This window comes from Dipodomys ordii, unplaced genomic scaffold, assembly GCF_000151885.1.
Source record: "Dipodomys ordii isolate 6190 unplaced genomic scaffold, Dord_2.0 Scaffold40, whole genome shotgun sequence".
Lineage (NCBI taxonomy): Eukaryota > Metazoa > Chordata > Mammalia > Rodentia > Heteromyidae > Dipodomys > Dipodomys ordii.
The window spans coordinates 965,818-990,818 of NW_012267256.1; the positions used below are offsets into that span (position 1 = coordinate 965,818).

The 25,001-nt window shown below is 45.8% G+C and overlaps 1 protein-coding gene across 1 annotated transcript in view; it reads right to left on the reverse strand.

Moving 5' to 3' along the window:
• Positions 1-3,786: 3,786 nt before the first annotated feature.
• LOC105987186 (spermatogenesis-associated protein 31D1-like) overlaps positions 3,787-25,001 on the reverse strand; it is a 159,333-nt gene continuing 138,118 nt past the window's right edge. The window contains exon 8 of the mRNA XM_013018386.1: positions 3,787-4,092. Within this exon, the coding sequence (XP_012873840.1) occupies positions 3,787-4,092 (306 nt within the window). The remainder of the gene's footprint in view (positions 4,093-25,001) is intronic.

Genomic DNA, 25,001 nt, shown 5'->3' on the forward strand with positions numbered 1-25,001 from the left:
GGTGGGGGTGGGGTTGGGGAGGGGAGGATGGGAAGGGATGGGAAGGGGAAAGAAAGGAGGAGGCTACAATGCTTGATAAGAAATGTACTCATTACCTTGCCCATGTAACTGTAACCCCTCTGTACAGTATTTTCACAATAAAAGAAGAAAAATGAAAAGATAAAGGAATGTCCTTGAAAGCACGGTGTATCCGTAAGAAAGAGGAGCTGCTGGGCTCACTCTCCTGCTCCTGAGACTGTCTTCAGTGGCCTCATGCGGCAGCCGCGACGCCAGGCCTGACGCCAGCCCCTCCCGAGGTCCTGTCTGGAGGTTAAGGACAGCGGCTTGGGCGGGACCCCCGGGCCCGTTCAGCCCCACACAAGGCAAAGGAGCGATCCAGTGGAGAACACGAACAAGGAGCCACGTCCTCATCTCCTGCGACTGCAGCGGAAAACTTGGGTTGTTTGTTTCACATGTTTTCATTCTTCCTGCATGGGCGGAATTCCTTAGCGCTGACTGAGTAAGAGTTGAGCCTGCCTGTTGAGAATTACTTCCATTTACCAGAAATGGCCTTGTTCCCATTTGCTTGGTATTTTCCAAAGCAAGATACTGCTCTGATGTTGACACATCAACGAACAGACATCCGCATGCCCACAAAGGCTTTGAAGGGGCTGCCGCGAGCCCACAAGGCCCACTTCTGCTCTGCTCACAGTGCAAGCTCAGGAAGAGCAAGCGGTACCCCCGATCTGTCTTCTAAGGGACCCCTGACTGAACCCTTCTGCATTTCTTGACCTCCTGTATAACCTGTGACCACCTCCTGGGCTCCTTCCCCCTCTAACCGACACAGCTTGCTGTGGGAACAGAGCAGAAAAGTCGGGAGAAGGAGAAATCCTTCCAGTGGTCATGTTGGTGCTGAGTGGCTATTAGTACTATTACAAGAACAATCTCTGAATTTAGTTTTACCTGTTGGGGTGGGGAGTGTTGGCCTGAACTACCACAGACACCAAAGGCACAAGTTATTCTCTCATAGTAACTTGGTTACTCCTTGGAACTTTCTTAACAGTCGTTGATAAAAATAAAATAAAATAAAAGCAATGCATTCTGTCCATCAATGGCACACACCAAACTCACACCAAACTCGTTCCTCTTCTGGTCCTTGGCCTTATCATCGCCTCTGAACTTGTTACCCCCCCCCCAGCTCTCTCCCGCTTTCCCTCCCCCACCCTCCCCTGAGGAAAATTCCACAAGGAAGGTACTCACGACCTTACTGGTGTCACCGTAACCCTCTGCACAGGACCTCCACCATCCTGTCTGGCTTTCCCTCATCCCTCCGGTCTTGCTAAACATCCCATCCTCCAGGGGTCCTTCCCCTGCCCCCCACATGCTAAAGCCCATGTCAGCAGACACTATTGGTGCATCCATTTGCTAGGACGCCTTACAAAACATCAGCTTGGTTGGCACTGATAGTGGAACTTGATTATCTTATACTAACATGTAGTTCTGGAGCCTCGAAGTCTGAGATCTTCTGCTTAGCGGGGTTGTTCACTCTGAGGGCTGCTGCATGCTTAGCTCCCAGCATGCTTTGCCCAGGGGTGACTTTCAAAGATTGGCTCCAGTCTCTGTCTCTATCTGCATTCTCGCTCATGTATTTCTTTTTTCAAATTTCTCCTTTTCATAAGACAATAGCCATATTAGGATTGGAGGTTCATCCCGCCCCAGTGTGACCTTATCTTAATTTACCTAATTATGTCTGCGATAATCTCCATATGTGTCGCGTTCTGAGGGATGAGACGTTAGGATTTCCATGTATGAAAAGGAGGCATGATTTACTAACATAACTCGTATTTTTTCATAGAAGATATCTCCAACTGAATTTCAATATCTATGTTTTCTTTTTTAGCTTTTTTTTATCATGTTTTATTTTGTTGTAAGGGTGCTGTACAGAGGGGCTACAGTTACATGAGTAAGGTAATGAGTACTTTGTTTTTCTGCCACTATCCCTTCCCCACCCTACCCCATTCCCCCACTCTTGAAGTTGTAAATTTCATTTCCACCCCAGGGTCTTGCGAGTGTCATTGTTGCACCTTGCATTTTGTTATCGTCCTTCCCTTCCCCAAATCAGATAAATGTATATGCAAGATACCAGAATCAAACACAGCGACTACCAAAGGGAAAAAGAGAAAAAAATAAAAAGAAAGAACTTGACATGGTACATTGATGATAACAAAGTCAACAACAAAAAAGGAACTGTTACTAAAGCTACCCACACAACTGTGTTCATTGCAGCATTATTTACCATAGCTAAGATCTGGAACCAACCCAGATGCCCCTCAGTAGATGAATGGATGAAGAAAATGTGGTGTGTGTGTGTGTGTGTGTGTGTAATGGAATTCTATGCTTCCATCAGAAAGAATGGCATCGCCCCATTCATAAGGAAATGGAAAGACATGGAAAAAATCATAATTATGTGAGGTAAGCCAGGCCCAAAGAAACATTGGCTCCATGGTTTCCCTCATTTGTAATAATTAGCATATGTCTAAGATAGTCCTCAAAGAGGATCACAAAGCTCAATAGCTCTATGTACATATGACCTTATAAGATGATGCTAATCGAAAGGAGCTCCAAGTTATTTATATTTTCTCATTATCTGTCTAACAAGATGTCAACTTGACTGTTTCCAGTGAGACTCCAAGATAGATATTAGATTCCAGCGTGAAATGTGAGGAGGATTACTAGGAAAAATTTTACTGTCAGAAGCTAAGATCGGTGCTTTCTAAATGAAGGTACCCATAAATCACCTACCGCCCTTGTTAAAATGCAAATTCCGATTCAGCAGGTCTTGGTGAACACAATATTCTGTATCTCTAATATGCTCCCAGGCAATGTGAATATTTCTGGTCTATGGATCCTATTTTGAACAGCAGGGGATTTATGACAGATTTATAATGATGACACAAGAGTTAAAGGAATGAAGATAAAGAATATTATTTGTGGCAAAGATTATTTTATTGTTGTGATCTAAGCTTCAATTACCTGCTGTTCTGAACTCTCGCAAGGGAGATGTGGGGGGTGGGGTGGGGAGGGGGCCTGCTCCCAAGCTTCCACAGCACCTCCTGCAGCTGAAATATGACACCTGGATTCTGAGAAGAGAGTGGGTAACTTGGACTCAGATCCAGTAGCAGGTTAGAAACCACTGCAGGTGTTCAGATGGACAAAGGAGGTGTTTTAGGATCACACAGCCTCCCAGAGTTTGTCAACGAGAAGGGTGTCAGCTGTAAATTTGTAAGTAAATTCACTGGGCTGGCATGCACGGGGACACAGAGGCATTGACTGAAACAGGATAGCTCTGAGGGAGATCCACAATCGTGTAATTTCTTGGAAAAGCAAAAATCAAAGTTCAGCAAAGGAAAACACCAGGAAGCCGGAAGTGGGTACTCGAAAGGGTGAGGCAGGGTCAAGGGGAAAGGAGCCAATGAATGAAGAGGAGAAGAGGGGGAGGAGCCCACGCAGGTCCTGCACATCACCTTTATAGTAACAATTAGAACTTTAAATTGTGAATATTAAGAGGAGTAAAGGAAGGGGTGATGGGGGTGGATGAGACGCGGACGGGTGACGTGGACCAAGAGCTCTTGTGTTCATAAACTGCTCTGTTCAATGACTTAAACATCACAACCTCGGCAGATCTTCCGACTCTCTTTCTGTTTTTCAGTGCTCCACGGTCAAATCTGTCAGACAGTAGCTAACTAATGAATAGGAAAGAAAGTGATCCATGAATGGAGAAAAGCCAGGGATGTTTTCTCAGCTCTCTCAGCTCTGGTGGTTCATATCTTTTATGACTTGACTTTTCTTCAGCTTCATGCAGAAGTCAGGAGGAGGATGAGCTTCTCTAAGCAGATTACAGAGAAAGGAGGAGACGGAGACGGAGACGATTTCAGGCTTGCTCCCTGCTAGCCCTTTAAGTTCTCTGTGCTGGTGCCAGCGACAGAAGCCAGGCCGAGTCCTCAGGGCCTCCTTGCCCTCCTCCTCGGGCCTCCGCCAGGCCGAGTCCTCAGGGCCTCCTCGCCCTCCTCCTCGGGCCTCCGCCAGCACGGCTGCTGCAGTGGCAGAGGCCGCCTATGTCGGAACAAAGGCACCAAATCCCAGGCGAGAGTCAAGTGGTCGACATCATAGATGTGTGTGTGTGTGTGTGTGCGCGCACGCGCGCGTGCACGCACATGCCCTGATAATATTATCCAGTGAAGTACCATGTCTTTTCTCAATAAAAATAGAATAGGAGCCGGGGACCAGTGGCTCATGTTTGTCATCCTAGCTACTCAGGAGGCTGAGATCTGAGGATCACGGTTCAAAGCCAGCCCAGGCAGGAAAGTCCATGAGACTCTTATCTCCAATAAACCACTCAGAAAATCAGGAAGTGGCGTTGTGGCTCAAACGGTAGTGTGTCTCGCCTTGAGCTGAAGAGCTGAGGGACAGCACCCAGGTCCAGAGTTCAAGCCCCACGACCGACCAAAATAAAAAAGGATATGACCGTGGATAAAAGTAAAATATCCTGAGTAAGCAATTCTTAGGAACCTACTTGTGAGGTGAATGTTAGCCTGCTATCCAGAGCTGTGTATGATGGCTGATCTCCCCAGCATAACGGACATTGCTTGAGTATCTGTGAGAGAACGAGGCAGAGACTCTTATTAATGGCCCTCCCACTAATCTATATGGAGGAGATGGCTGGTTTTAAAGGAAATTTCTCAAATGATTATATACCAATGAGAAGCTGCACAAATGAAAGTTACACAAATAATACACAGAAATAAGTCATCTCCACTTATAAGAGAGGAAATGTGAGCCGCGTGCTGGTGGCTCACACCTGCAATCCTAGCTACTCTGGAAGCTGAGATCTGAGGATTGGGGTTTGAAGGTGCCCTAACAGGAAAGTCTGTGAGACTCCTGCTTCCCATAAACTATCAAAAGCTGGAAGTAGAGCAGGTGCTGAGAGCAGTAAAGTGCTACCTTTGAGCACAAAAGCTCAGGGACAGCAACCAGTCCCTGAGTCCAAGTCCCAGGACTGGCACAAAAAGCAAGAAGGAGAGGAGTAGGAAGAAGGAAGGAAGGAAGGAAAGAAGAAAGGAAGGGAGGAAGGAAGGGAGGGAGGGAGGGAGGAAGGAAGGGAGGCAGGAAGGAAGGAAGGAAGGAAGGAAGGAAGGAAGGAAGGAAGGAAGGAAGGAAGGAAGGAAGGAAGGAAGGGAGGAAGAAAGGAAGGGAGGAAGGAAAAGGTGCTGTACCGAGGGGTTAAGATAATGAGTACATTTCCCATCCAGCCTTGGTACTCCTTCTGATACATTTGAATCCCATCTGTTCCAGAAAGCTCACTAAGTCTAAACCAAATCTCCATGTCCTGCAAAATGGAGTAAAGCTGCACAAGTTACCAATCAAGCAATTTGTGTAGCACTGTGACGTCCTTGCTTGTTAAATATGTCATTGTTATTTGACGCTGCGTGTGACCTCGCACCCTTGGCTAACACGCCGACGGTGAGCAGTGAATCTCGCTTACCACAGAGCATCTGTTGGCACACAGTGCCTGCAGTGAAGTAGATGATGGATAAAAGCGCATGGTGTGACTCTGGGACTTGACGTTCCTCTAGCTCTGGCCTCGGCCTTTACTCTTTCACAATCCGTCTCCTTTTGTTTCACATACCCGAACAGCCTTCACCGAGTATTTGTCTTAGCTGAAATATGGAGTTGAGAGAGGGATACATGTAATAAGCTGCAGCTCTATTGTGGAGACGGAAGGCATGGGACTGAGAACTAACAACGTGATAGGCAAAGGGGTCCTTACACAATCGACGAAGAACAGGATGACAGCGTTATTAAACACCGTACTATTGGAAGGGAAACGGGCTAACTGGGGTTGGTCATTCTGACCTCACTGCCAAAGGATTCGCGTGAGGGCATGGTAAGGGCCTGAAAGGAGGTGTGGTAGAGACCTTGATGACTTGCAAAGAGTTGAATGTGGAAACTGAAAAAGGAGGAGAAGTTAGATGTGAGGGGCCTGGCCTTGGCTACACGGTGAGCTGCAGACCAGCCTGTGCGTGGCGAGACCCAGCCTCTCAAAATGGACAGGACAAGGCCGTCTCCACGTCTCAGGGCAAAGGGCGGTGAAGGCATGGACATCATCGCTGGGCTTCATTGCTCGGTGCCTGACCTTACTTCCGGCATAAAAACGACTCAGTACGGACTGACGGCCAGCTCCCTGCTTCCTGAACCCAGCTCATCTACTGACTCCAAGCTTCGTTATTGCTCCAGAAAACTACATTCTACCTTTTTACACAAAGGAATTCTTTAGGAAGGAAGAGCTCTAGAAGAGAGAATTGAGAATCTAATGCCATCGTCCTCCAATAAGCATTGCAAAAATGTCCTTTATCAGGTTTAAGATAAAAAGCATTCCTTCTGCGTCCCTTCCTATGTTTTATTTCTCTGATAATCTCTCTCATGTCGTAGCAGGGCTACTATAAGCTCATGCAGAATAGAAACCTCAGAAATCTTTTGTTTCATTATACATGACTGAGGTTGGGATTCTCAGCCTTCAGCTTCCGTTGAACCTTTGAACTGCCTAGACAGGCACTCTATCTCACGAGTCGCCTTCCAGTCCTTTTTCTTTTATTTTTGGTTGGTTGCAGGGCTTGAACTCTGGGCCTGAGCACTGTCCCTACTCTCTTCAGCTCAAGGCAAGCGCTCTACCACTTGAGCCACAGCACCACTTCTGGTTTTCTGGTTCTTAACTGGAGATAAGAGTCTCATGGACTGTCCTGCCCAGGCTGACTTTGAACTGTGGTCCTCAGATCTCAGCCTCTTGAGTAGCTAGGGTGACAGGCATGAGCCACCGGCACCCAGCTCATTCCAGTCCTTTTGCTTTATTTATTTTTTGAATAAGATCTCACATTTTCACTTAGACTAGCTTGGACTGTGATCTTCCTACTTAGTTTCCTTCAGAGCAGAGATAACAGATGTGTACCACTACATCAAGCTTTTCCTTGTTGAGATGGGGGTCTTATGAGCTTTTTATGCATACTAGCCTTGAACCATGATCATCCCAATCTTTACCACATAAGTGCTGGATTGCAGGTGTGAACAACTGCACCTAGCCCTTAAGAACCTTTGGATGCTGCTTCCCTGAACTCCACAACTGTCATTAGTTATTATACCATGGAAATCTTTTCTCTCCAAATTCTCCCTTAACTCCTCAACTTCAGTTCCCATAACCAGTACCAAGTCTAACTAGAATATATTGTAACGGGCCAACCCCTCCTCTTCTTCCTTGTGTTCTTTGTCCAAACCCCAGCACTGGAAAGAAGATTAAACATTAATCCTATCTTTTATGTTAAACCATTCACTAAGCCATTTGCACATTTTTTCCTTGTCAATAAGTAAATGGATTTCAGTTACCATTTAATGTGATTCCTTTCAGCCAAAGGACATTCTTCAGTAACAAATCTCTCAACGTTTGTTTTTGTGGGAACACTTCCCTCACTTCTAAAGGATCATTTCCTAGACATGAAATCCCTCCTTGATGAATGTTTTTGTTGTTGTAGCTGTTTCTCTTTTAGAGTGTGTATTGCACACTTTCTGGTACCCATTATTACAGACACAAAGTTACTTATTAATCTCATGGGGGTTTCTTTGTAGATGGGAAGTCCTGTTGGGATTTCTGTCTTTTTTCTCAATCGTGTATGAATCTCTTTCTGTTTATCCTACGTAGGGTGTGATGAGTGGTTTGGGAGCTCTATGGATTGTTTGGTTTTTTTCTTTTCCCAATTTTTAAACGCTTTCTGCACAGGTGTGTAATCTGCTAATTAACCAGGAATGTTCTGGCAGAGTGGGCTTTCTTTGGTCTTCCATGTACAAGTACAATTATATCAACAGGGATGTGTGAAGTTGTTGTCAGTCTTCTTTGAGATGTTTCATGTCTAAATCTCTGTTTAACTTCTGCTTGGTCTACTGGTCTATAGCTTGTCCTGACTAGAACTGTAATCTCAGGTGAGAATCTGCCGGCCTTTCTTATTTGCTTTTTCCCAAGGTCATCAGTTTCAGTGAGGATGCTATTGGAAATGGATTTCCCATCTTTCGCATACAATCAGTCGAGTCTCTCTGGGCAGCAAAGATGCTGGATTTCTCAGCCTGCTCCAAAAAGTAGCATTACCATACCAACCAACTGCAAGGACAGAAACAACTTAAGGCGAGCGTAAGACAGATTTTGAGCACCCATATTCAACGTTCGATGGTCTTTTTGTTTTGTTTCCTTTTACTATACCATCCAGGTATAGTTATTTTGGATAAAGGAAATTTATTTCTCCTCCTGCTTTATGACAAAGGAGAAGTTGGATGTCTCAACTGGCTGACTTTCTATTTATTACAGCCATATTTTCTTGCTTCTTTGTGTGCTAACAAAGCTATGGATTTCACTTTGTTAAATGCTAGTTGTTTGGTATAGCTATCCATATTCTTGAGCTTTGTTCTCATTGGTTGGAAATAATTCAGTCTGGGGTGCCTTCTTTTAAGCTTGGGTAAATAAGAATAGAGCAGTGTTTAGCTGGTGACGATTCTGTCACTTTCTGAGTAAGAGCTCTTCTGAATTCTCTACCTAATGAACTTTCTCATTATCTTTTCTACTAGAGTTGGTAAGAATAAGAACTATGCCCAGCCATATAGGAGTCTTGGTGGTTATTTCTTACAATCCTTTCAGATGGCTTCTCTCCATGGCTTCAGGAAGCTTCTTAGCAGTAACTTACCATCTACTGATCATTTCTCTTAAGCTCTGTCTCTGTGAGTTTCTTTCCGCGATGTCCAGCTGGCTCTACAATACAAAGAGACCCTCTGGCTCCCCCTGCGATGCCCCTTGCAGGCCACAGCCTGGATTCATCTCTCTCTACCAAGTAGGCCAGGGCAATCACAGAGTTCTTTGCATCTATTTCCCCTCCTGTCTTTTACAGCGTCATGTCCACTATCTTGAAAACATGGTTCCATCTTTGTCTGATACGCTTTCAAGCTCATCCAAATCTGATGCCTGATACTCACCATTCCCAGAAGCAGAGCCAGTAATGCTTACCTGGACCAAAGGAACACATTTAAGAGCGTCTAGGACTTCTTTGCCCTTGATTTGTTTGTTCATCCTCTTCTCCCAATCATCTGTGTTCGCCGCACTTGAGGCAGACTTGGCTGGGTCCTACTCATACAACATGTAGTCGTGTTTGGAATCCTTCTGACTCTCAGCCGCTTCCTGCTTGTTGATGACATAGAGATGAATTAAAATCGTCATTTATGGCAAGGGAGGGTGTGACCAGAATCATCTTAGTTTTTTAACGTAGGTTGTTCCCTGCTGGTTTTACCCGCAGCCCCCTGCTCTCCCTCGACGACTGCTTCACACTGCGTGTGCGGTGTCCCAACTCAGCACAGAGATCTCTCTCCACCAAAAAGCCTACCCAGAAAGCCTCCAGCCCTTATTTTTTTTCCTTTTCTTGCCATCTTATTCTAATAAATGAAAAATGTTTTCCTTTCTCCTTTCTCCAAGCCTATATTTATTTTGCTATTTTCTTATTACATTAATTTTATTGGGGGAAAAGAACAACAATCATGTTTAAGCTTGAGATAGGAAACAACACAGCAGGGCTCCATAAATAGAGTTTAATTGCAGTAATTACTTACGTTAATTATATATCAACCGATGATTTTTAAGACATATTTATTGAGAACCATCAGCTTTCAGAGGTACCCATCATTTGCCCACTCTCTTTTTCAGATTCTCTACTCTCGCTCAGGATAATCAACTATCATTTGACACATGGTATAATAAGTACCTAATGAAATCCCAATTAAAATTGTATTTGAGACACTTAATTTTAGAGATAAATTAGAAATAATTACATGATTCAAGGATCCGCATCAGACAGGAGAGACACAACTGTATCTTGGCTAACTGGGAGGGACAGCACAGACGAAGGCTTTTCATGTGCTTTCCAAAACCTGTTACAAAACATTATTCTACCTCAGCAGATGGCACCGGGAGATGTCTTCTTATTTTTTTAAAATAGACAGTTTCCTTTCATAGGCTGACTTGAGTGATTTTAGTTCTCGTTATTACTGTCATCTGTTAGAGATGGGGAAAGGAGCGGGTGTGAGCATCCTGCTTTCCATAAGACCAGAGCATCGTGGGAAGGCAGCCTCTGAGCACACCAAGTTTAATTTCCTGAGCCACCATAAGCAGGCGAAACGCAGGGCTGTCTCCTAGCTGTTCATTTCAAACAACTGATCTTCATTTGGAGCGGAGACACTTGCTACTTGCTGAGAACCAAGCTCCCTCGTCTACTCCCTCCCTCACCCAACTCATTTCTTCTCTCCTAAGGTTTAATGAATGCTGGAGCCGATCGAATGCAGGCGGTTAACAGACGGTAGGCAGGTAAAAGCTTGAATGTCTTCTCTTTCAGAGTTCCAAGGGTCAGCTTAACTAGCCTAGATTCACAGATAAATATGTATAGAAATATACATTTATCTCTTTGAGGGTATTATAGACCCTCCAGTGAGGAGCAGAAAGCCGCCCCACGGTCTACCGAAGCGGCTGCTCACACTTCCTCTTTCTTCTGCAGTATCTCTGCTCAGAGGAAAACAGGTTCATTTACAACCTCACTTGGGAGAACTCTTAACTACCCCCTCTATGTAATTTGCTGCTAAAAAAAAAAAAAAAGCAAAGCACCAGAGTGCCTAATAGAAAACAGCTGCTCCGAAACCCACTCTTTCTGGCAGGAGCAGCCCCTAATATAGGATTTTAATTTTATCTCCTGATTGATAACACCCCATTAGCCATATCCAGATCCCTAACAGCAAAATGATGCATGGGAACTATTTTAAGCTCTCTCCCAGATGGGTTATCGGGCGGAGGAAAGTTACAGGCACAAATTAAATGGGAAATACTGGTCATAGCCTATCGAGGAGTGTTCCAAACCATAGCTAAGGCAGAGAGATCCAAATGGAAAGGATAATAGGCCTCCAGGATTCTTTTTAAAGACCCATTAACATAATACCAAAAGGAGTTGACATTTCATAAAGACCATGAGATATTTTCTTTTCTTTTCATGAGGTATTTTCTGTTGCTCTTGGACCTTCAATGTACAGGGAGTGCGCTCTTTTGGGAGCTGTTCATGTACAGCTAGACTCCCAGGGAAGACGCCAGTGTGGGAGACCAGGATTTATCATTCCTGAGCCCATGGCAGAAACGAAACCCAAACTCCTTCACGAGGAGGGGGGGTACTGGCACGGCACCCGGCCACAATAACTTCAGATGGGCAAAATGTAGCGTCTTTATCAAGATCCAACAGTGAACCATTCAGAGGAAAAGCGCAGTTCAGGGGAGTGCTGCAGGAAGAAGATGAGGGAAGGCCTGCCCCAGGAGCTCGTCACGGTGGCTTCCAGAATAGCTTGACTTGTCCATCTAAAGCCTTCTTTGCCAGCCACGGATACAACAGAAAGCGACCCATCTTCCTTCCTATTACAATAGGAAAGTGCTACCCAGACAGGGTAGGAACGATTTCTTCTCACTCTACTTTTAATGTGAACCCAGCAGTTATTTCTAATAAGGTCGTTTTTCAGCAGCACAGGTGTCTCTCAGGAGATAATCCTGGGAATATCTTATACATATTTGTATTTAAAAACAGGCATAGAACACTTCAGAGAAGTCTGCAGAGATCCTGTCTATGACAGACGGATAGTTCAGAGGTGAGCCCAAGGGCTGGGAGCTTAGAACAGGAGCATCCTAAATTGATATGACATCTTTACAGATTACATGCTGCCCTTAATGGTAATATAAATAATGGAATTAGAGGGAGACTAGACAACTGGGAAACTTTCATATTTTTTCAGGTTTTTAAAGTGATCAAAAATATGTTTTCCCTCTTGCAGACTGTAATACTCCTGTGTTCAGCTTTCTCTAGTGTTGGGGTCACTGGCTCTTGGAATCCCTATGAACATAAAGCAATAAAACAACTTCTCCCCCAGGTTGTCTGTCACTATTCAGTCATCCAATCCAAAAGAGACTCAATCTAATAATTATCACTATCCATCCAGATACCTTTTTAACAAAGTATCTCATCTTCTGGACAGATCTGTTTTGTTAGTAGTGGAGTATTTGCCTAGCATGCACAAGGTCCTGGATTCAATTTCTCAGTACCACAAAATAAATAAAATTTTAAAAATAGCTATCCATCTGGATAGCTTTAAAAAAATCTTATCTTTTGAGCAGATCTGCTTTCTTCTTTCCACTGTGGTCCTGGGTCTAACTAGGAATCATTAGCCACAGCGTGGATATAAGAAATTCAAACCTGTTATAAAAAATCCTTGACTAATTCAGCTAACCAGCCCGTCAGGCCTCAGAGCCAAATGCCCAAGAAATCAGGCTTCATTCGCTAGTTGCTGGTTTCACGCAGAGCTGCCCTAAGGACTGTCCACCCAGGCCCCTCTGGCCCCGCACACCAGGAGCTGCTCTAGATGCTGAAACACAGCGCACAGCAGAGGCAAAACGGGGTATGCCTACCAAGTGCTGCACATTTCCAGACCCCACCCTCATCTCATTCCATCTGCTGACCCAGCCTGTTAGCTCCGACCTTCCCATGTCCACATTACAAGTGAGGATTCATTTCCACCGAGCCACTCACCGCCAAACCCTTTTGGAGTTGGTTATGTTTGAGACAAAGTCTCAAACATGCACCAAGTGTGGCACACCGTTTGGGGGCTTCCTGTAGTAGTAGAGTGAAAACCCACACACCACCATACCCAGCAGCATCTGCTGAAATGCAGTACCTCGGCCTGGGCTGTCCACAGGGACCTGGCACCCTGATCCTTCCCAGATCATCTCCCCTCGCAGCTAGGATGGTAAAGGGAGCTTGTGAACGTTCCTAGCCTGGGCTGGCGTCAAGGTCCCATCTTCCTAGTCTCTACCTCCCAGAATTGTAAGTGTGAGACCCTGGCATTCTGCGTCAAATTAGAATTTTGAAACGTCCAGCTGTTCGGGCTCATGTAAATCATAAATTATGCACAGTGAACTTAAGAACAGTTCTGGCCAGCTCTGTCTTACCCATCATCTCTACGTGGGCACAGCTACGGAGTTTTCTCTACTCAGCCCAGGATCCTTTATAGCCAGCAAGTAACAAGTTGAAGGACAAGAAGAGAAGGGAACACAACTAAGCACTGGCTAGCAGATATATGCAGAGATACATAGATATGAGTATATGGATACATAAAATATAGCAGGACCCTGACACCCTCTGATTAGACTGTAGGCCAAGCACACTTCATGCTTACCTTTCATAGTACTTTCATTGTTTTATAACAAGTACTGAAGATCCAGCTTTTAAACTTTCAGCCATGTAATAGAACAAACATATATGCCTTCCATACATAGAGTTGAATACGCAGATTTCCAGTTGCTAGGTGTATGCATTGGGCTAGATGATGCTTACTGTGGTCCAGTCTGGGGCTTTCACCTTAACTGACACAATATCACAACAATTGAGCCTGAAACAATAAATCCAACAACTTGATCAGACATTCTCAATTTCTGTTCCCATTAACCTTGATCATGGAGCTTCTTCCCTCATTAGTGTCTTTAATGTTCTAACCAAGTCTTTAACTCCGACTATTAATCAGTAAATGTAAATGTATAGAAACAGACTTAGGAACAGATTGTGAGGCAGATAATAAAATCTCTAAAACCCTCTCCAGTCAGAACTGAATTTTTTCATGTGTGCATCTGTTGCACTGGGACCTGTGAATCGGGGGGAGGTGATCTGTCCTCATTCGGAAGAGACCGGTGTGTCTTGGCAGTAATGAGGGCTGCTGATGAAGCCACTGGAGACGCACTGTTGAGTGGAAGGCTGCTCTTAGAGGGGACTTCCTCCTGCTGGTGCATTCCCTGCCTCTACCGCATTTCTAGATGGAGAATTGAAGATTCCATTCACGAGGTCATCTAGGGCTTTCAAAGCTACTTGCTTCCTCTACCTAAATCTCAACTAGGAGAAGAAGCGGGGACAGAGGAGCAGTTGGAGCCAGAGCTCTTACTGCACATCTTCACGTAGTGATTCTCTCCGCCGCGTGAAATGAGAGCAGAACTAGGAAGAGGGCTGCAACCTCTGTGTACCGGGCTGGATGACAGAGAACACTACCTCCGTCCTACAGACAGGGCTGATAGTCACAAAGACTCTTGTTTGGAAGAAACCGGTGAAATGTCCTCATTTTCCGACTCTGGAAAGTTTATGGGGAGGTGGATCCATGATCTGTTGGCATATTCTAAATATGCCAAAGCTGTGTGGTTAGAGATAGCATGCCTAGTTAGTCCTGGAAGTCTACGAGTCCCTGAGCAGCCTGCTGATCCAGGCTGGGTAGGGCGATCCCGGTCAGTCTCACTCAGGTCTGTAAGTCCTGGAAGTCTACGAGTCCCTGAGCAGCCTGCTGATCCAGGCTGGGTTGGGCGATCCCGGTCAGTCTCACTCAGGTCTGTAAGTCCTGGAAGTCTACAAGTCCCTGAGCAGCCTGCTGATCCAGGCTGGGTTGGGCGATCCCGGTCAGTCTCACGTCTGTACAATCCCCTGCTGGTGAGCTAGAGGCTGTGGTGACCTGGCCTGACATGCCCTGGCTCTCTTTTGTAACACCAAAGGCTACCCTAGTAGTTCTCAAGAAAGCAAGCGGGGGAAGAAGAGCCTCCAGGGCTTAGGCCGCACTTGCTATAACCTAACAGGGGCTGAGGTAAATAGATAACATGACCAGACCTGCTGTGGGATGGAAAGAAGCGACAGACTCGCAGGACGGAGGGCATGGGTGTGTGCATTGTGCTCCGCTACCAGAAGAGTCCTTAAAAACTTCAACACATTATAAACACGTTAGAAAAAATAACAAGAAAGAAAAAAGATATTTGTCTCCCTATCTTGGGGTTCATTTCGCTTAGCATCATCTTATCTGGTCATATGTACATAGCTTTTGACCTTTTCTGCTTGTCCTAGACATATGCTAGTTATTGCAAATAAGGGAAACCATGGGATCTATGTTTCTTGGGGCCTGCCTTACTTCACTTAATATAATTTTTTCCAAGTCTTTCCATTTCCTAACAAATGGGGCAATGTCATTCTTTCTGATGGAGGCATAGAATTCCATTGTGTATATACAGCACATTTTCTTGATCCATTCATCTACTGAGGGGCATCTGGGTTGGTTCCATATCTTAGTTATGGTGAATAATGCTGCAATGAACATTGTTGTGCTGGTAGCTTTAGTATGGTCTTGTTTGTAAACATTTGGGTAAATGCCCCAAAGTGGGATTGCTGGGTCATATGTGGAGTCTTTTGAGGAACCTCCATACTGCTTTCCAAAGTGGTTGAACAAGTTTACACTCCCACCAACAGTGCAGTAGGGCTCCCTTCTGTCCACATCCCTCCAGCATCTTTTGTGCCATGTGATTTTTTTGTTGCTTTGTATGTTCCTCTCCCATGGTAAAACCTTTATTTTCACTCTATTTGATGTTGGTGCCCTGCATCTGGTATATACACTTCTTTAATTCAGGGAGGGGAAGGGAAAAACAAAATGCTTAAATAATGATACAGGTTGACCCACTGTAACAATGAGATGTACAAGACACTATGTTGAAAAACAACTTTGGCGGAGGGGAGGGGGTAGTTGTGGAGGTGGGGAGGGAAGGGAGGATAGGGGAGACAAAGGAGGAGGCAACAATGCTCGACAGGAAATGGACTCCTCACCTGACTCGTGTAGCTGTAACGTCTCTGTACAGTATCTTTACACTAAAACCGTACAAAAATCAATACACATCTTATAAAATTACGGAATGTGAAGGAAGGGGTCCGCTGGGAGGGGCGGGCGGGATGTTGAAAGGGGCATTGCTGACCAAGACGCCCTGTACTCACAAACCGCTTTGTTGAATGGTAACTCCTTTACACAACTACCTAAAGATAAGAAGAATGCTTTCTGGAAAAAGAACAAATTCCGAATAGTCTTGTTACCGCTGGTTAACCCGTGCTCCCTAAGACACCATCCTCTGGGCAAGAACCAGCCTTCACTGGACCGTACAGATCAGCCAAATCAATGGAAATGGCACAATCGGGCTTAATTAATTGTGCTTATATAGACATATTCTCATTGGGCAGTTCCAAGTTGATTGTATCAGGAACGATAGAGGACCAAGAAAAATGTGGCTAATACATAATTTAATCCACCAATGATCTGGCTGTTCAATGATGTTAACAATATGCATTTCTGAAGGTTCCAGAATTAAAAACCACCACCCCAGTCAGGCAAACAGAAGCCAGAGGACGCACAGCAAAATTTCCCATGGTATTTGTGATTACAAATTAGGCTATTAAATGAATAGCTTACTATAATGAGCTAAAAGTGGCAAAGTTAACATCCCCTGAGGACTTCAGTTCTACAGTTCTTGACTTGTGGGTTTAAGTTTGTAACCTATCATTGCACTCAAGTAGCTTTGGCGTTTAATGATTTCTCTCCGAGAAAGAATAAATGAGCACATCGCTTCTCCAAGCTCCGCTTCGTCCAGCTGACGTGGGCTGCTTCATTCCAACTTACAATTTCATTCCCTTGTCCTAAAAGAAGGGAGCAGGGGAGACTGGTCTCCTCCTTTTCTCTGCTTTCCAGCTGACTGACAGGCAGAAAATGTTGAGATAGTTCCAGACTCTGGGTTAATCTATCAAGAGGACATGTCAGCCCAAAATAGTAAGTTACACCCTGCTCTTGTTCAAGTTCAGCTGTGAACTACATAACATCCTCCATCTGAGCTGAGCGTGCCCAAAGCCCATCTGATGTGGTTTGCGTATCAATTCTAAAGTGTAGTGCATTCCTGACTCGTGGCCTTGCGAGCTGTGATCTTCTACCTCCTGCCTGGCCAAAGAATTAAAGCTAAAGCCTTCAAAATACCCTCTCTCCTTTCTCTCTCTCTCTCTCTCTCTCTCTTTCTCTCTCTTTCTCTCTCTCTCCTCTCTCTCTCTCTCTCTCTCTCTCTCTCTCTCTCTCTCTCTCTCTGTGGAGTTAAATAGGGCCTCATGCTTTTTCTTGGAATTTTCACTCAAGGCTGGTGCTCTACCACTTGAGCCACCCTCCAGTTCTGGCTTTTTGCTGGTTAGCTGAGATCAGAGTCTCTTAGATTTGTCTATCTAGACTGGTCTTGAATCATGGTCACTATATCTCAGTCGCATGAACCCTCCACTCCTGTCTTAGAACACACGGAAAGGTATTTCCCACTCCAGGGCTCCTGACTGCCCCTCCAGCAGGATATCACAAAGGAGAGTGGGAAGAACACTGCTTCTCAACAAATCCTTATTTTTCCAGAATCCAAACTTCTCTCGATTTTTGGCAGTGCAACCAAGATATGAAGAGGTTTTGAGTTAATTTGTAAAACGGATTTTTAACTCAAAGGTATGTCTTTTTCAGAACATCTGCACAAGCTGCATGTTTTCTCGCTCCTGCAGAGGGGACATGTTTTAACACAGCCTCTGCCCGAGGATCTCATGGTCACGTGATAATTCCGAGTTCCTGCCGAGCAGCTAGGACGTCACTCGGAGTGTTGCTCATGGTACTCAGTAACTCAACAGGAAAGAGAGCAGCCAGCCTGGAAAGGTGGAAGATCAAACGAGGTTCGCCATCCAGGCTACAGCTCCTGGAGAGGAGGACTTGTCACCAGACGGCGTCCATGGGACCCAGGTGTGTGACCTGGAGAGAAAATAACCAAGTTATGCAAGCTAGGGCAGCGACTTCAACCCTCGACATTTCTTTACAGGTAAAACGGGAATCGTGGGAGGCTCACAATACAAGATTTCACAGGGACTGCATGGGTGGGTCCGTATGATGCGCCCTTTACCTGTCTGTCATATTTACAGTGATCATTACATAGACAGTGAGTGTTATTATTGAATTTTGTCTTGCTGAAATACACTGTTGCTTATGGCATTAGCATGTTGTGAGCAGTACCTCTTTTTTAAAATCATTGGTGTTATAAATAAGGTGATGGACAGAGGAAGGAATATCTCCTTTAATTCTCACCATTTAGCAGAAGAGGATCTTCGGTCATCAAGAGAGGGCCAGATGACGTAGTGTATCCTACGTAAGAAATAAGGGGTGTGAGGACGAAGCTCAGCGTTGAGTCTAGTGTGTGCAGCCCTGAGTTTAATTCCCTGCACCGAAAAAGGGAAAAAATAAGCCAGAAAAAAAGCAGAAGTGGACATGTGGTCCCTGCCTTTAATCCCAGCACTCAGGAGGCTGTGGTGGGAAGATTGCTCAAACACAGGAGTCTCGGATCAGCTTGGGCAACATTATGAGACCCTGCCTCAAAGACAAGAGAAAAAGAAAGAAGAAACAGAAGAGAAGGAGAAGAGCGGAAGACATTTTAAAGAAATTCGATGAAAAAATAAACAGGAAATGTCTATATGTTTGGGGAAATGTTATAATATAATTCCACTTATTCTAGATGGTGACATATAGAGTGATAACAACCAAATTATAGGGTTGCACATTTTTTACAATCTTCTAGTGTTGTTCCTTCATTTTCCAGAAGAGAATGAGAGAGCAAGAGACAGACAGAGACAGAAAGAGGGAGGAAGAGAGGGGGAGTGGAAGAGGAAAAGTAACTTGCCTACATGAACAGACAATAAAATGCTACAACTCCAGGCTGCCACATGAGGCTTTGACATTCCTCCATGAGCGTTCCAAACTCACCCGGTGAGCTAGCTTTCCATCGTACCTCTCATGTGCTTAACAATAATAAACTCACAAATACAACTTACTTTATTACATGCAGCGACCACTATCATTACCTAATATCTCAAGACACAGATTATACTGTAGGGGAGATTCCTTGTCAACAATTAAACTAATTATCTTTTTTTTTTTTGGCTGATTCTGTCAGATCTAATTAGGTCATGGTTGTCTTAGCCATATAATATGGCTGGTAAAGAGCTCATTCAAGACAGGAAAAGGCCGAGTTCAGGTTCCGTCTTATTGTTATCTCAGTCACTTGCTATATTTTGGAGCAACACAATCTATCAAGCTATGTCCTTGCTGGTCCCAAGGGCCTTACTGACCTGTGTTATGGAAATTCCCTCTTTTGGTTGGCTACTTCAATTACAGGCAAAGTATGGTTACCACTCCCTTTATTAAATAATGCATGGTGATTTCTCAATTATTGGCATTGTGTGTGTGTATCAGAGAGAGAAACATACACAAACACATGCGCACACAGATTGGAACAGGGACAGAGCCTGCAGACGGACAGAATATGTCCCAGCCTTTCTTCCCTTTGGGAGGCCCTCTGGTGATCTTGCGCATTTTCTTAGGGAATACTGCCGGCCACCCCACGAAGGCTTTATGATTCAAAGTACAACTGCCAGGAAGGACTTCCAGCACAAAGAACAAGTAAGTGGACTGAGCTAAGGGTGAACACGACAGTTGTGGTGGGGGCACTCTAAGAATATTGAGGGAAAGAGGGAAGCTGTCAGGCCCCCTGGGCTCGGTAGAATCAAGCATAACTCCAAACTTCTTTCCACACCAGTTGTCCAGTAAACAGTGACAGCAACCCTAGCCACGGTATCTGCAGTGTGAACACAGCAGCCTTCTCAGCTTTCAAGCCTTTGGTGTTTAGAATTCACCATTTATTAGCTCCGATAATAAAGTAAATGCAAACCCAGAGAAGCTGATTCCTTGCATTTGGATGCGAAGCAGACAGAACCTCCTCTTCATACCCTCAACCAGGCCAAGCTCACTCATTCACCCCCCACCACCCGTTAGAGAGATCTAAACCGCAGGACACAATCCAACGAGCAGATGAGCTTCTCCATCAGTATCAGGCTCTTAACTTCCACAGACACAACCCGCTTCGGCAATGCATTACGCATTTTTTTTGCGTTATGTATGTCAGCCTGGTTTGTTAGAACTCAGATTCTTTAGCGCTTAAACGTCTGTCATCCCAACAATGTTATTCATCCTTAGCAGTGACTCTGTGCTTTGTCACCAACACAAGGCATGATACACACAGTTGCAGGAAGAAAACGGCAGAAAAATATCTTTCTCTCCTCTGTAAGCCATTGTCTATTTTCCCTTTGTTTATTTTTCTCTCATGTATATAGTTAACATGTCGTTTTCCTGAATTATGACATTCTGGATATTTTCATCTTAGTAAAACTTATAAACTCTGTGTGTGTGTGTGTGTGTGTGTGTGTGTGTATGTACGCGCGTGTTGAACTCAGGATGTTGGCACTGTCCCTGAGAGCCACAGCTCCACTTCTGGCTTTTTGGCTGCTAATTAGAGATAGAGATTATCATGGACTTTCCTGCCTGGGCTGGCTTTGAACCATGATCCTCAGGATGACAGGTATGAGCCACTGGTACCCTCAGTTTTGTTATCTCAAAATGAATGAGAATGGAGAAGCAACATTTTTCTTTAGGTGCCATTAAGTTATAGTATATCACATACACTGTTTTGTATTCTACTTTTGATGATGAAAATAATTATGCTGATTGCTAAATGAGAAAAATGCAACACCTTTCCATGTAAGACAGGTATAAAACCACCGGGAAGACGGCTCTGCCTCCCGATGGAAGCCCCCTGACCAAAGGAAGCTGATGTTCTATCTCTCCCATAAATGTGCAGCCACATAAATGACTTTATCTTTTAAGCACTGGGAAGTCATCTTTTCGTTCTCTTCATCTTGAGCTACAAACTCAGGTGATTTATCTAATTGGTAAGACAGTACAAATGTGATGCCTATTAGCACAGAGTTGATTTGTTAATACTCGTGCGTGCCTGGGCCCTTGTTTTCTAGGGCTGCTGTGCGGTCTCAGTTCACCAGCAGGGTACTAGGCTATTCTGAAGGTTTTCCACACATGCTGGTTTAGAAATCTAGCACTCAGGTCAAAACAGAGTATCAGGAAGCCCATGTCAGCCCAGGAGAGAAGAAAAGGAAGATGCCACCTGGGGCATTAACACCATCTCAAATCCTCAATACTACATTCAGTAAAACAGGAGAACACAGAGATGAGATTATCAGGAAGACAATGGCAACATTTTGGTCCATCCTCAATGCTTTGGAAACTTTAAAGAAGATGAAAATCACTTGGACCCACGCACTGGTGGCAACCCCCATCTATATAATCCTAGCTCCTCAGGATGCTGAGATCTAAGGACCTGGGTTTGAAGCCAGATTGGGCAGGAAAGTCCATGAGGTTCGTCTCTATATAACCATCAAGAAAGTGACAGTAGAGCTGTGGCTCAGGTGATAAAGTGCTCGCTGTGAGGAAGATAAGCTCAGGGACAGCACTCAGACCCTGAGTTCAAGCCCTGGGACCAGGTTAAACGCACGCACACACACACACACACACACCACTGGGAAAACTGTTCTTTAATACAGATTCCTAGGCCCTACTCCCAGAGTTTCTGATCCACTCTGAGACGGGGCCCAAGTTCTCACGTGCTGCTGATTCTAGAACAGCCATCTGAGGAGCGCTGAGCTGTGCAATCAGAAATGCCTTCAAAGATGGAACTCCGAGTCACAGAGGGCCTCCGATGCCCCGTTCCCTGGGGGGACGCTGTCAAATGCAGGCTTTGTCCTTCTGAGACCCACCAGGGCAGCAGCATGCTGGACTCCAGCCGCGGCCTCCTCAGCCCTGTTTGCAGCCACCGGCTTTACCCAGTTGCTCTGCAAATTCCCCTACGGAAAGCACGAAGCCCATGGTCCTCTCCTTCGCGTCTGGCCTCCCTGGAAGACCTGCTTTGGCTAAAAGAAGGTTAGCAAGTAGATTGTGACCAAAGATTTGGCCACAAAAATCCCTTTCATGACTGACCACCTCTGCTGCTGTAAAACCTTGCCGACCTGCTGGCCACTGTCCCACGCCCACAGTGCCCAACAGACCGCAGACACAGCCACCCAGCGACAGAGCCCCGGGGCCGGGTTTGGGCCGCGTCAAGCTTCAGTGGGCCTGTGGGTCTGTGAGGAAAAATCCTGCTTGCGGTTTGAGCCACAGGTTTGACCACGGAGGAGTCCTGTGACAGCCACGTGTTCCGCCTGGAGAGCTGCAGAAAGCCTGGGAGGCTTTCTGTTCCTTTCCTTGCAGTTTCCTATCACCTACTTCTGTGAATTTTAAATAAGAAAACGAGTGTTCTGTCTGCAGCATCGCGGTATCAACAACAGACTGGAGCCAGGTGTCCAACTTGTGGGCCTCAGCTTCTCCTTCACACGTTCTGGCTTCTCCTTTTCAGTCTGACAGAGCACTGCCAAGTGAGCCAGTGAGAGCTCCTCTGCTCCCCGTCCTCCATCAACTGAGCCAGGCCCAGCTCCTCCGCTCCGCGTCCTCCATCAACTGAGCCAGGCCCAGCTCCTCCGCTCCCCGTCCTCCATCAACTGAGCCAGGTGGAACTCCTCCACTCCCCGTCCTCCATCAACTGAGCCAGGCCCAGCTCCTCCGCTCCGCGTCCTCCATCAACTGAGCCAGGCCCAGCTCCTCCGCTCCCCGTCCTCCATCAACTGAGCCAGGTGGAACTCCTCCACTCCGCGTGCTCCATCAACTGAGCCAGGTGGAACTCCTCCACTCCGCGTGCTCCATCAACTGAGCCAGGCCCAGCTCCTCCGCTCCCCGTCCTCCATCAACTGAGCCAGGCCCAGCTCCTCCACTCCGCATCCTCCATCAACTGAGCCAGGCCCAGCTCCTCCACTCCGCGTCCTCCATCAACTGAGCCAGGCCCAGCTCCTCCGCTTTCCGTCCTCCATCAACTGAGCCAGGTGGAACTCCTCCACTCCGTGTCCTCCATCAACTGAGCCAGGCCCAGCTCCTCCGCTCCCCGTCCTCCATCAAGTGATCCAGTCAGAGCTCCTCTGCTCCCTGTCCCCCCCTTCAAGCTTATGAAGGAGTCACGGCGATGAGGACAGAGCTGATCATAACTCTCACCAACAAGAGCAACGATAAGTCCTCACAAAGAAAACCAATTCTACCATCATACAAACTGAGGCACCAATGAACTGGATCTGCATGGAAGGGCCTGAATCAGAGACAGTCGGCTTTTCTGATTTCTCTTTTATTCTCTCTGCTTTTCTTTACACCATTTCTAAATTATATTACTTTCATTGTTGGCCTAGCCGCTCAGGAAGCTAAGATCTGAGAACTGTGGTTCTAAGCCATCTCAGGCAGAAAAGTCTGTGAGACGCTCATCTCCAATTAACCAGCAAAACTCCAGAGGTGCAGCTCAGACAGTGAGGTGCCAGCTGTAGCAGACAAAACAAACAGGACAAGAGGGGGTAGAGGGCCTGAGTTCATGCCCAGCACTAGCAAGGAAAGAAAAACCGTATCACCTCGTAAGATCACTTGAAGGAAAGCAATATTATCTCTATAAGATCACGTAAAGGAAAACCGTATTACCTCTATACGATCACTTAAAGGAAAACCGTATTACCTCTATACGATCACTTAAAGGAGCCAGCAGATGCAAAACATAGTTGACCATATAAAATATACAAAGACTCCAGGGACAATCTGACAATAAGATGCTAATTATAGCTGTTATTTTAAATAATTTATGATCTACATGACATATCATTTTCTATAAAAATAAGCCTTCCTCTGCCCCTCACACACATTATATTAAAACCTTTCTTTGAGAATTATAAGCTCCTTCATATATGTGCAAAATGTGAAATTAAGTAATGCCTAAAATTACAAAGAATCAATGGCAGAGGAGTCAAACCCAGCTCTTGTCATCTGTAACTACCTAGCCGTGGATCTCCAAGGGTTTGAGTGTCTTAGCCTGTATGCTCAAGAAAAGAACAGCTCCCATCTCAGAAGATTCTCGAAAGTGCTGTTAACCCCCCGCCCCGTGTTAGCTCAGGTGGGGTCATGTGGTCTATTAGTCCTGCAGCGCAAAGCGGACGGAATCTAGGCCGTTGGAGACTGACCAATACAACCAAAAGCTGTTGAAGGGACGCTGGCGTCTGAGGGGGAACCTGGCAGCCCAGTCTGTTTTCATAAAACGTTCCAACACTGGAGCCAGGGGGGAACGTGGTGACCACAGCCTGACTCCAGCCTCCTGCCTCCCCAGACTTCACCCAGGAAGGCCTCCGAGGCCCTGTAACTTAAGTTACAACATGTGAATTAATAACACAAGGGGAGGCTGCACCCGCGCTTCCAGATGCTTCTGAATGTTCCATGACACACAGTCGCTTCCTCTCCAGTGCTGTCCTCTGACCACTCAGCAGGAGCTCAGCTGAGCTCTGCCCTGCTCAGTGCGCGGGGAAGCCACTAGCACGGGAAGGAACGCAGCACCAGGAATTCCACCTTCCTTCTGTCTACGCAGCGTCGGTGGGGACGTGTGTGCAGCGTATGCAGACGATTCTTTCCCTCGGGAATACTTCTGGTTGTTTTAACCCACCCTCCCACGTTCACGGGCAAATCAGGAAGAGGAGGGCATGGCAAGTCCCGGGCCATCGCCGTTGGCCGTCTCAGCCAACTGCCCAGCCCCAGCCGCCTCCCGAGAACTGAGCGGCACTGATATCCGGAGAGCTCCGACACATCCGTGCTGAGAATCCAGCGATCTGCTCCCGTGAGCTCCATCATACCCCACACTTTATTGTCTTTATAAACAGACAAGCGATTTATGGCTGCGGTGCTCAGTTCAAAGAAGGGGCTGCGGCCTTGGCATTTCCAGAGGGCCAGACAATAAGGCAGACAGGAAGGGAAGGGCCGGGGTTGTGGAGAGATTTGGGGACTTTTTCCCCTATTATACACAGGATTAATAATGAACTCAGTAGGACCTTCTCATAAAGCACACCCTGTTCAGAGTCAGCATGACCCCGTGATAATCTGGGCACCCTCAACTTCGGGAAGAAAAAGACCATTAACAATAGATTTCAAATGAGAACGTTTACTGCAGGGAGGGTTGCTAAGCTTAAAAATAATGTTCACCCATTTTATGTTGTTGTTAAGGACACCCCCCC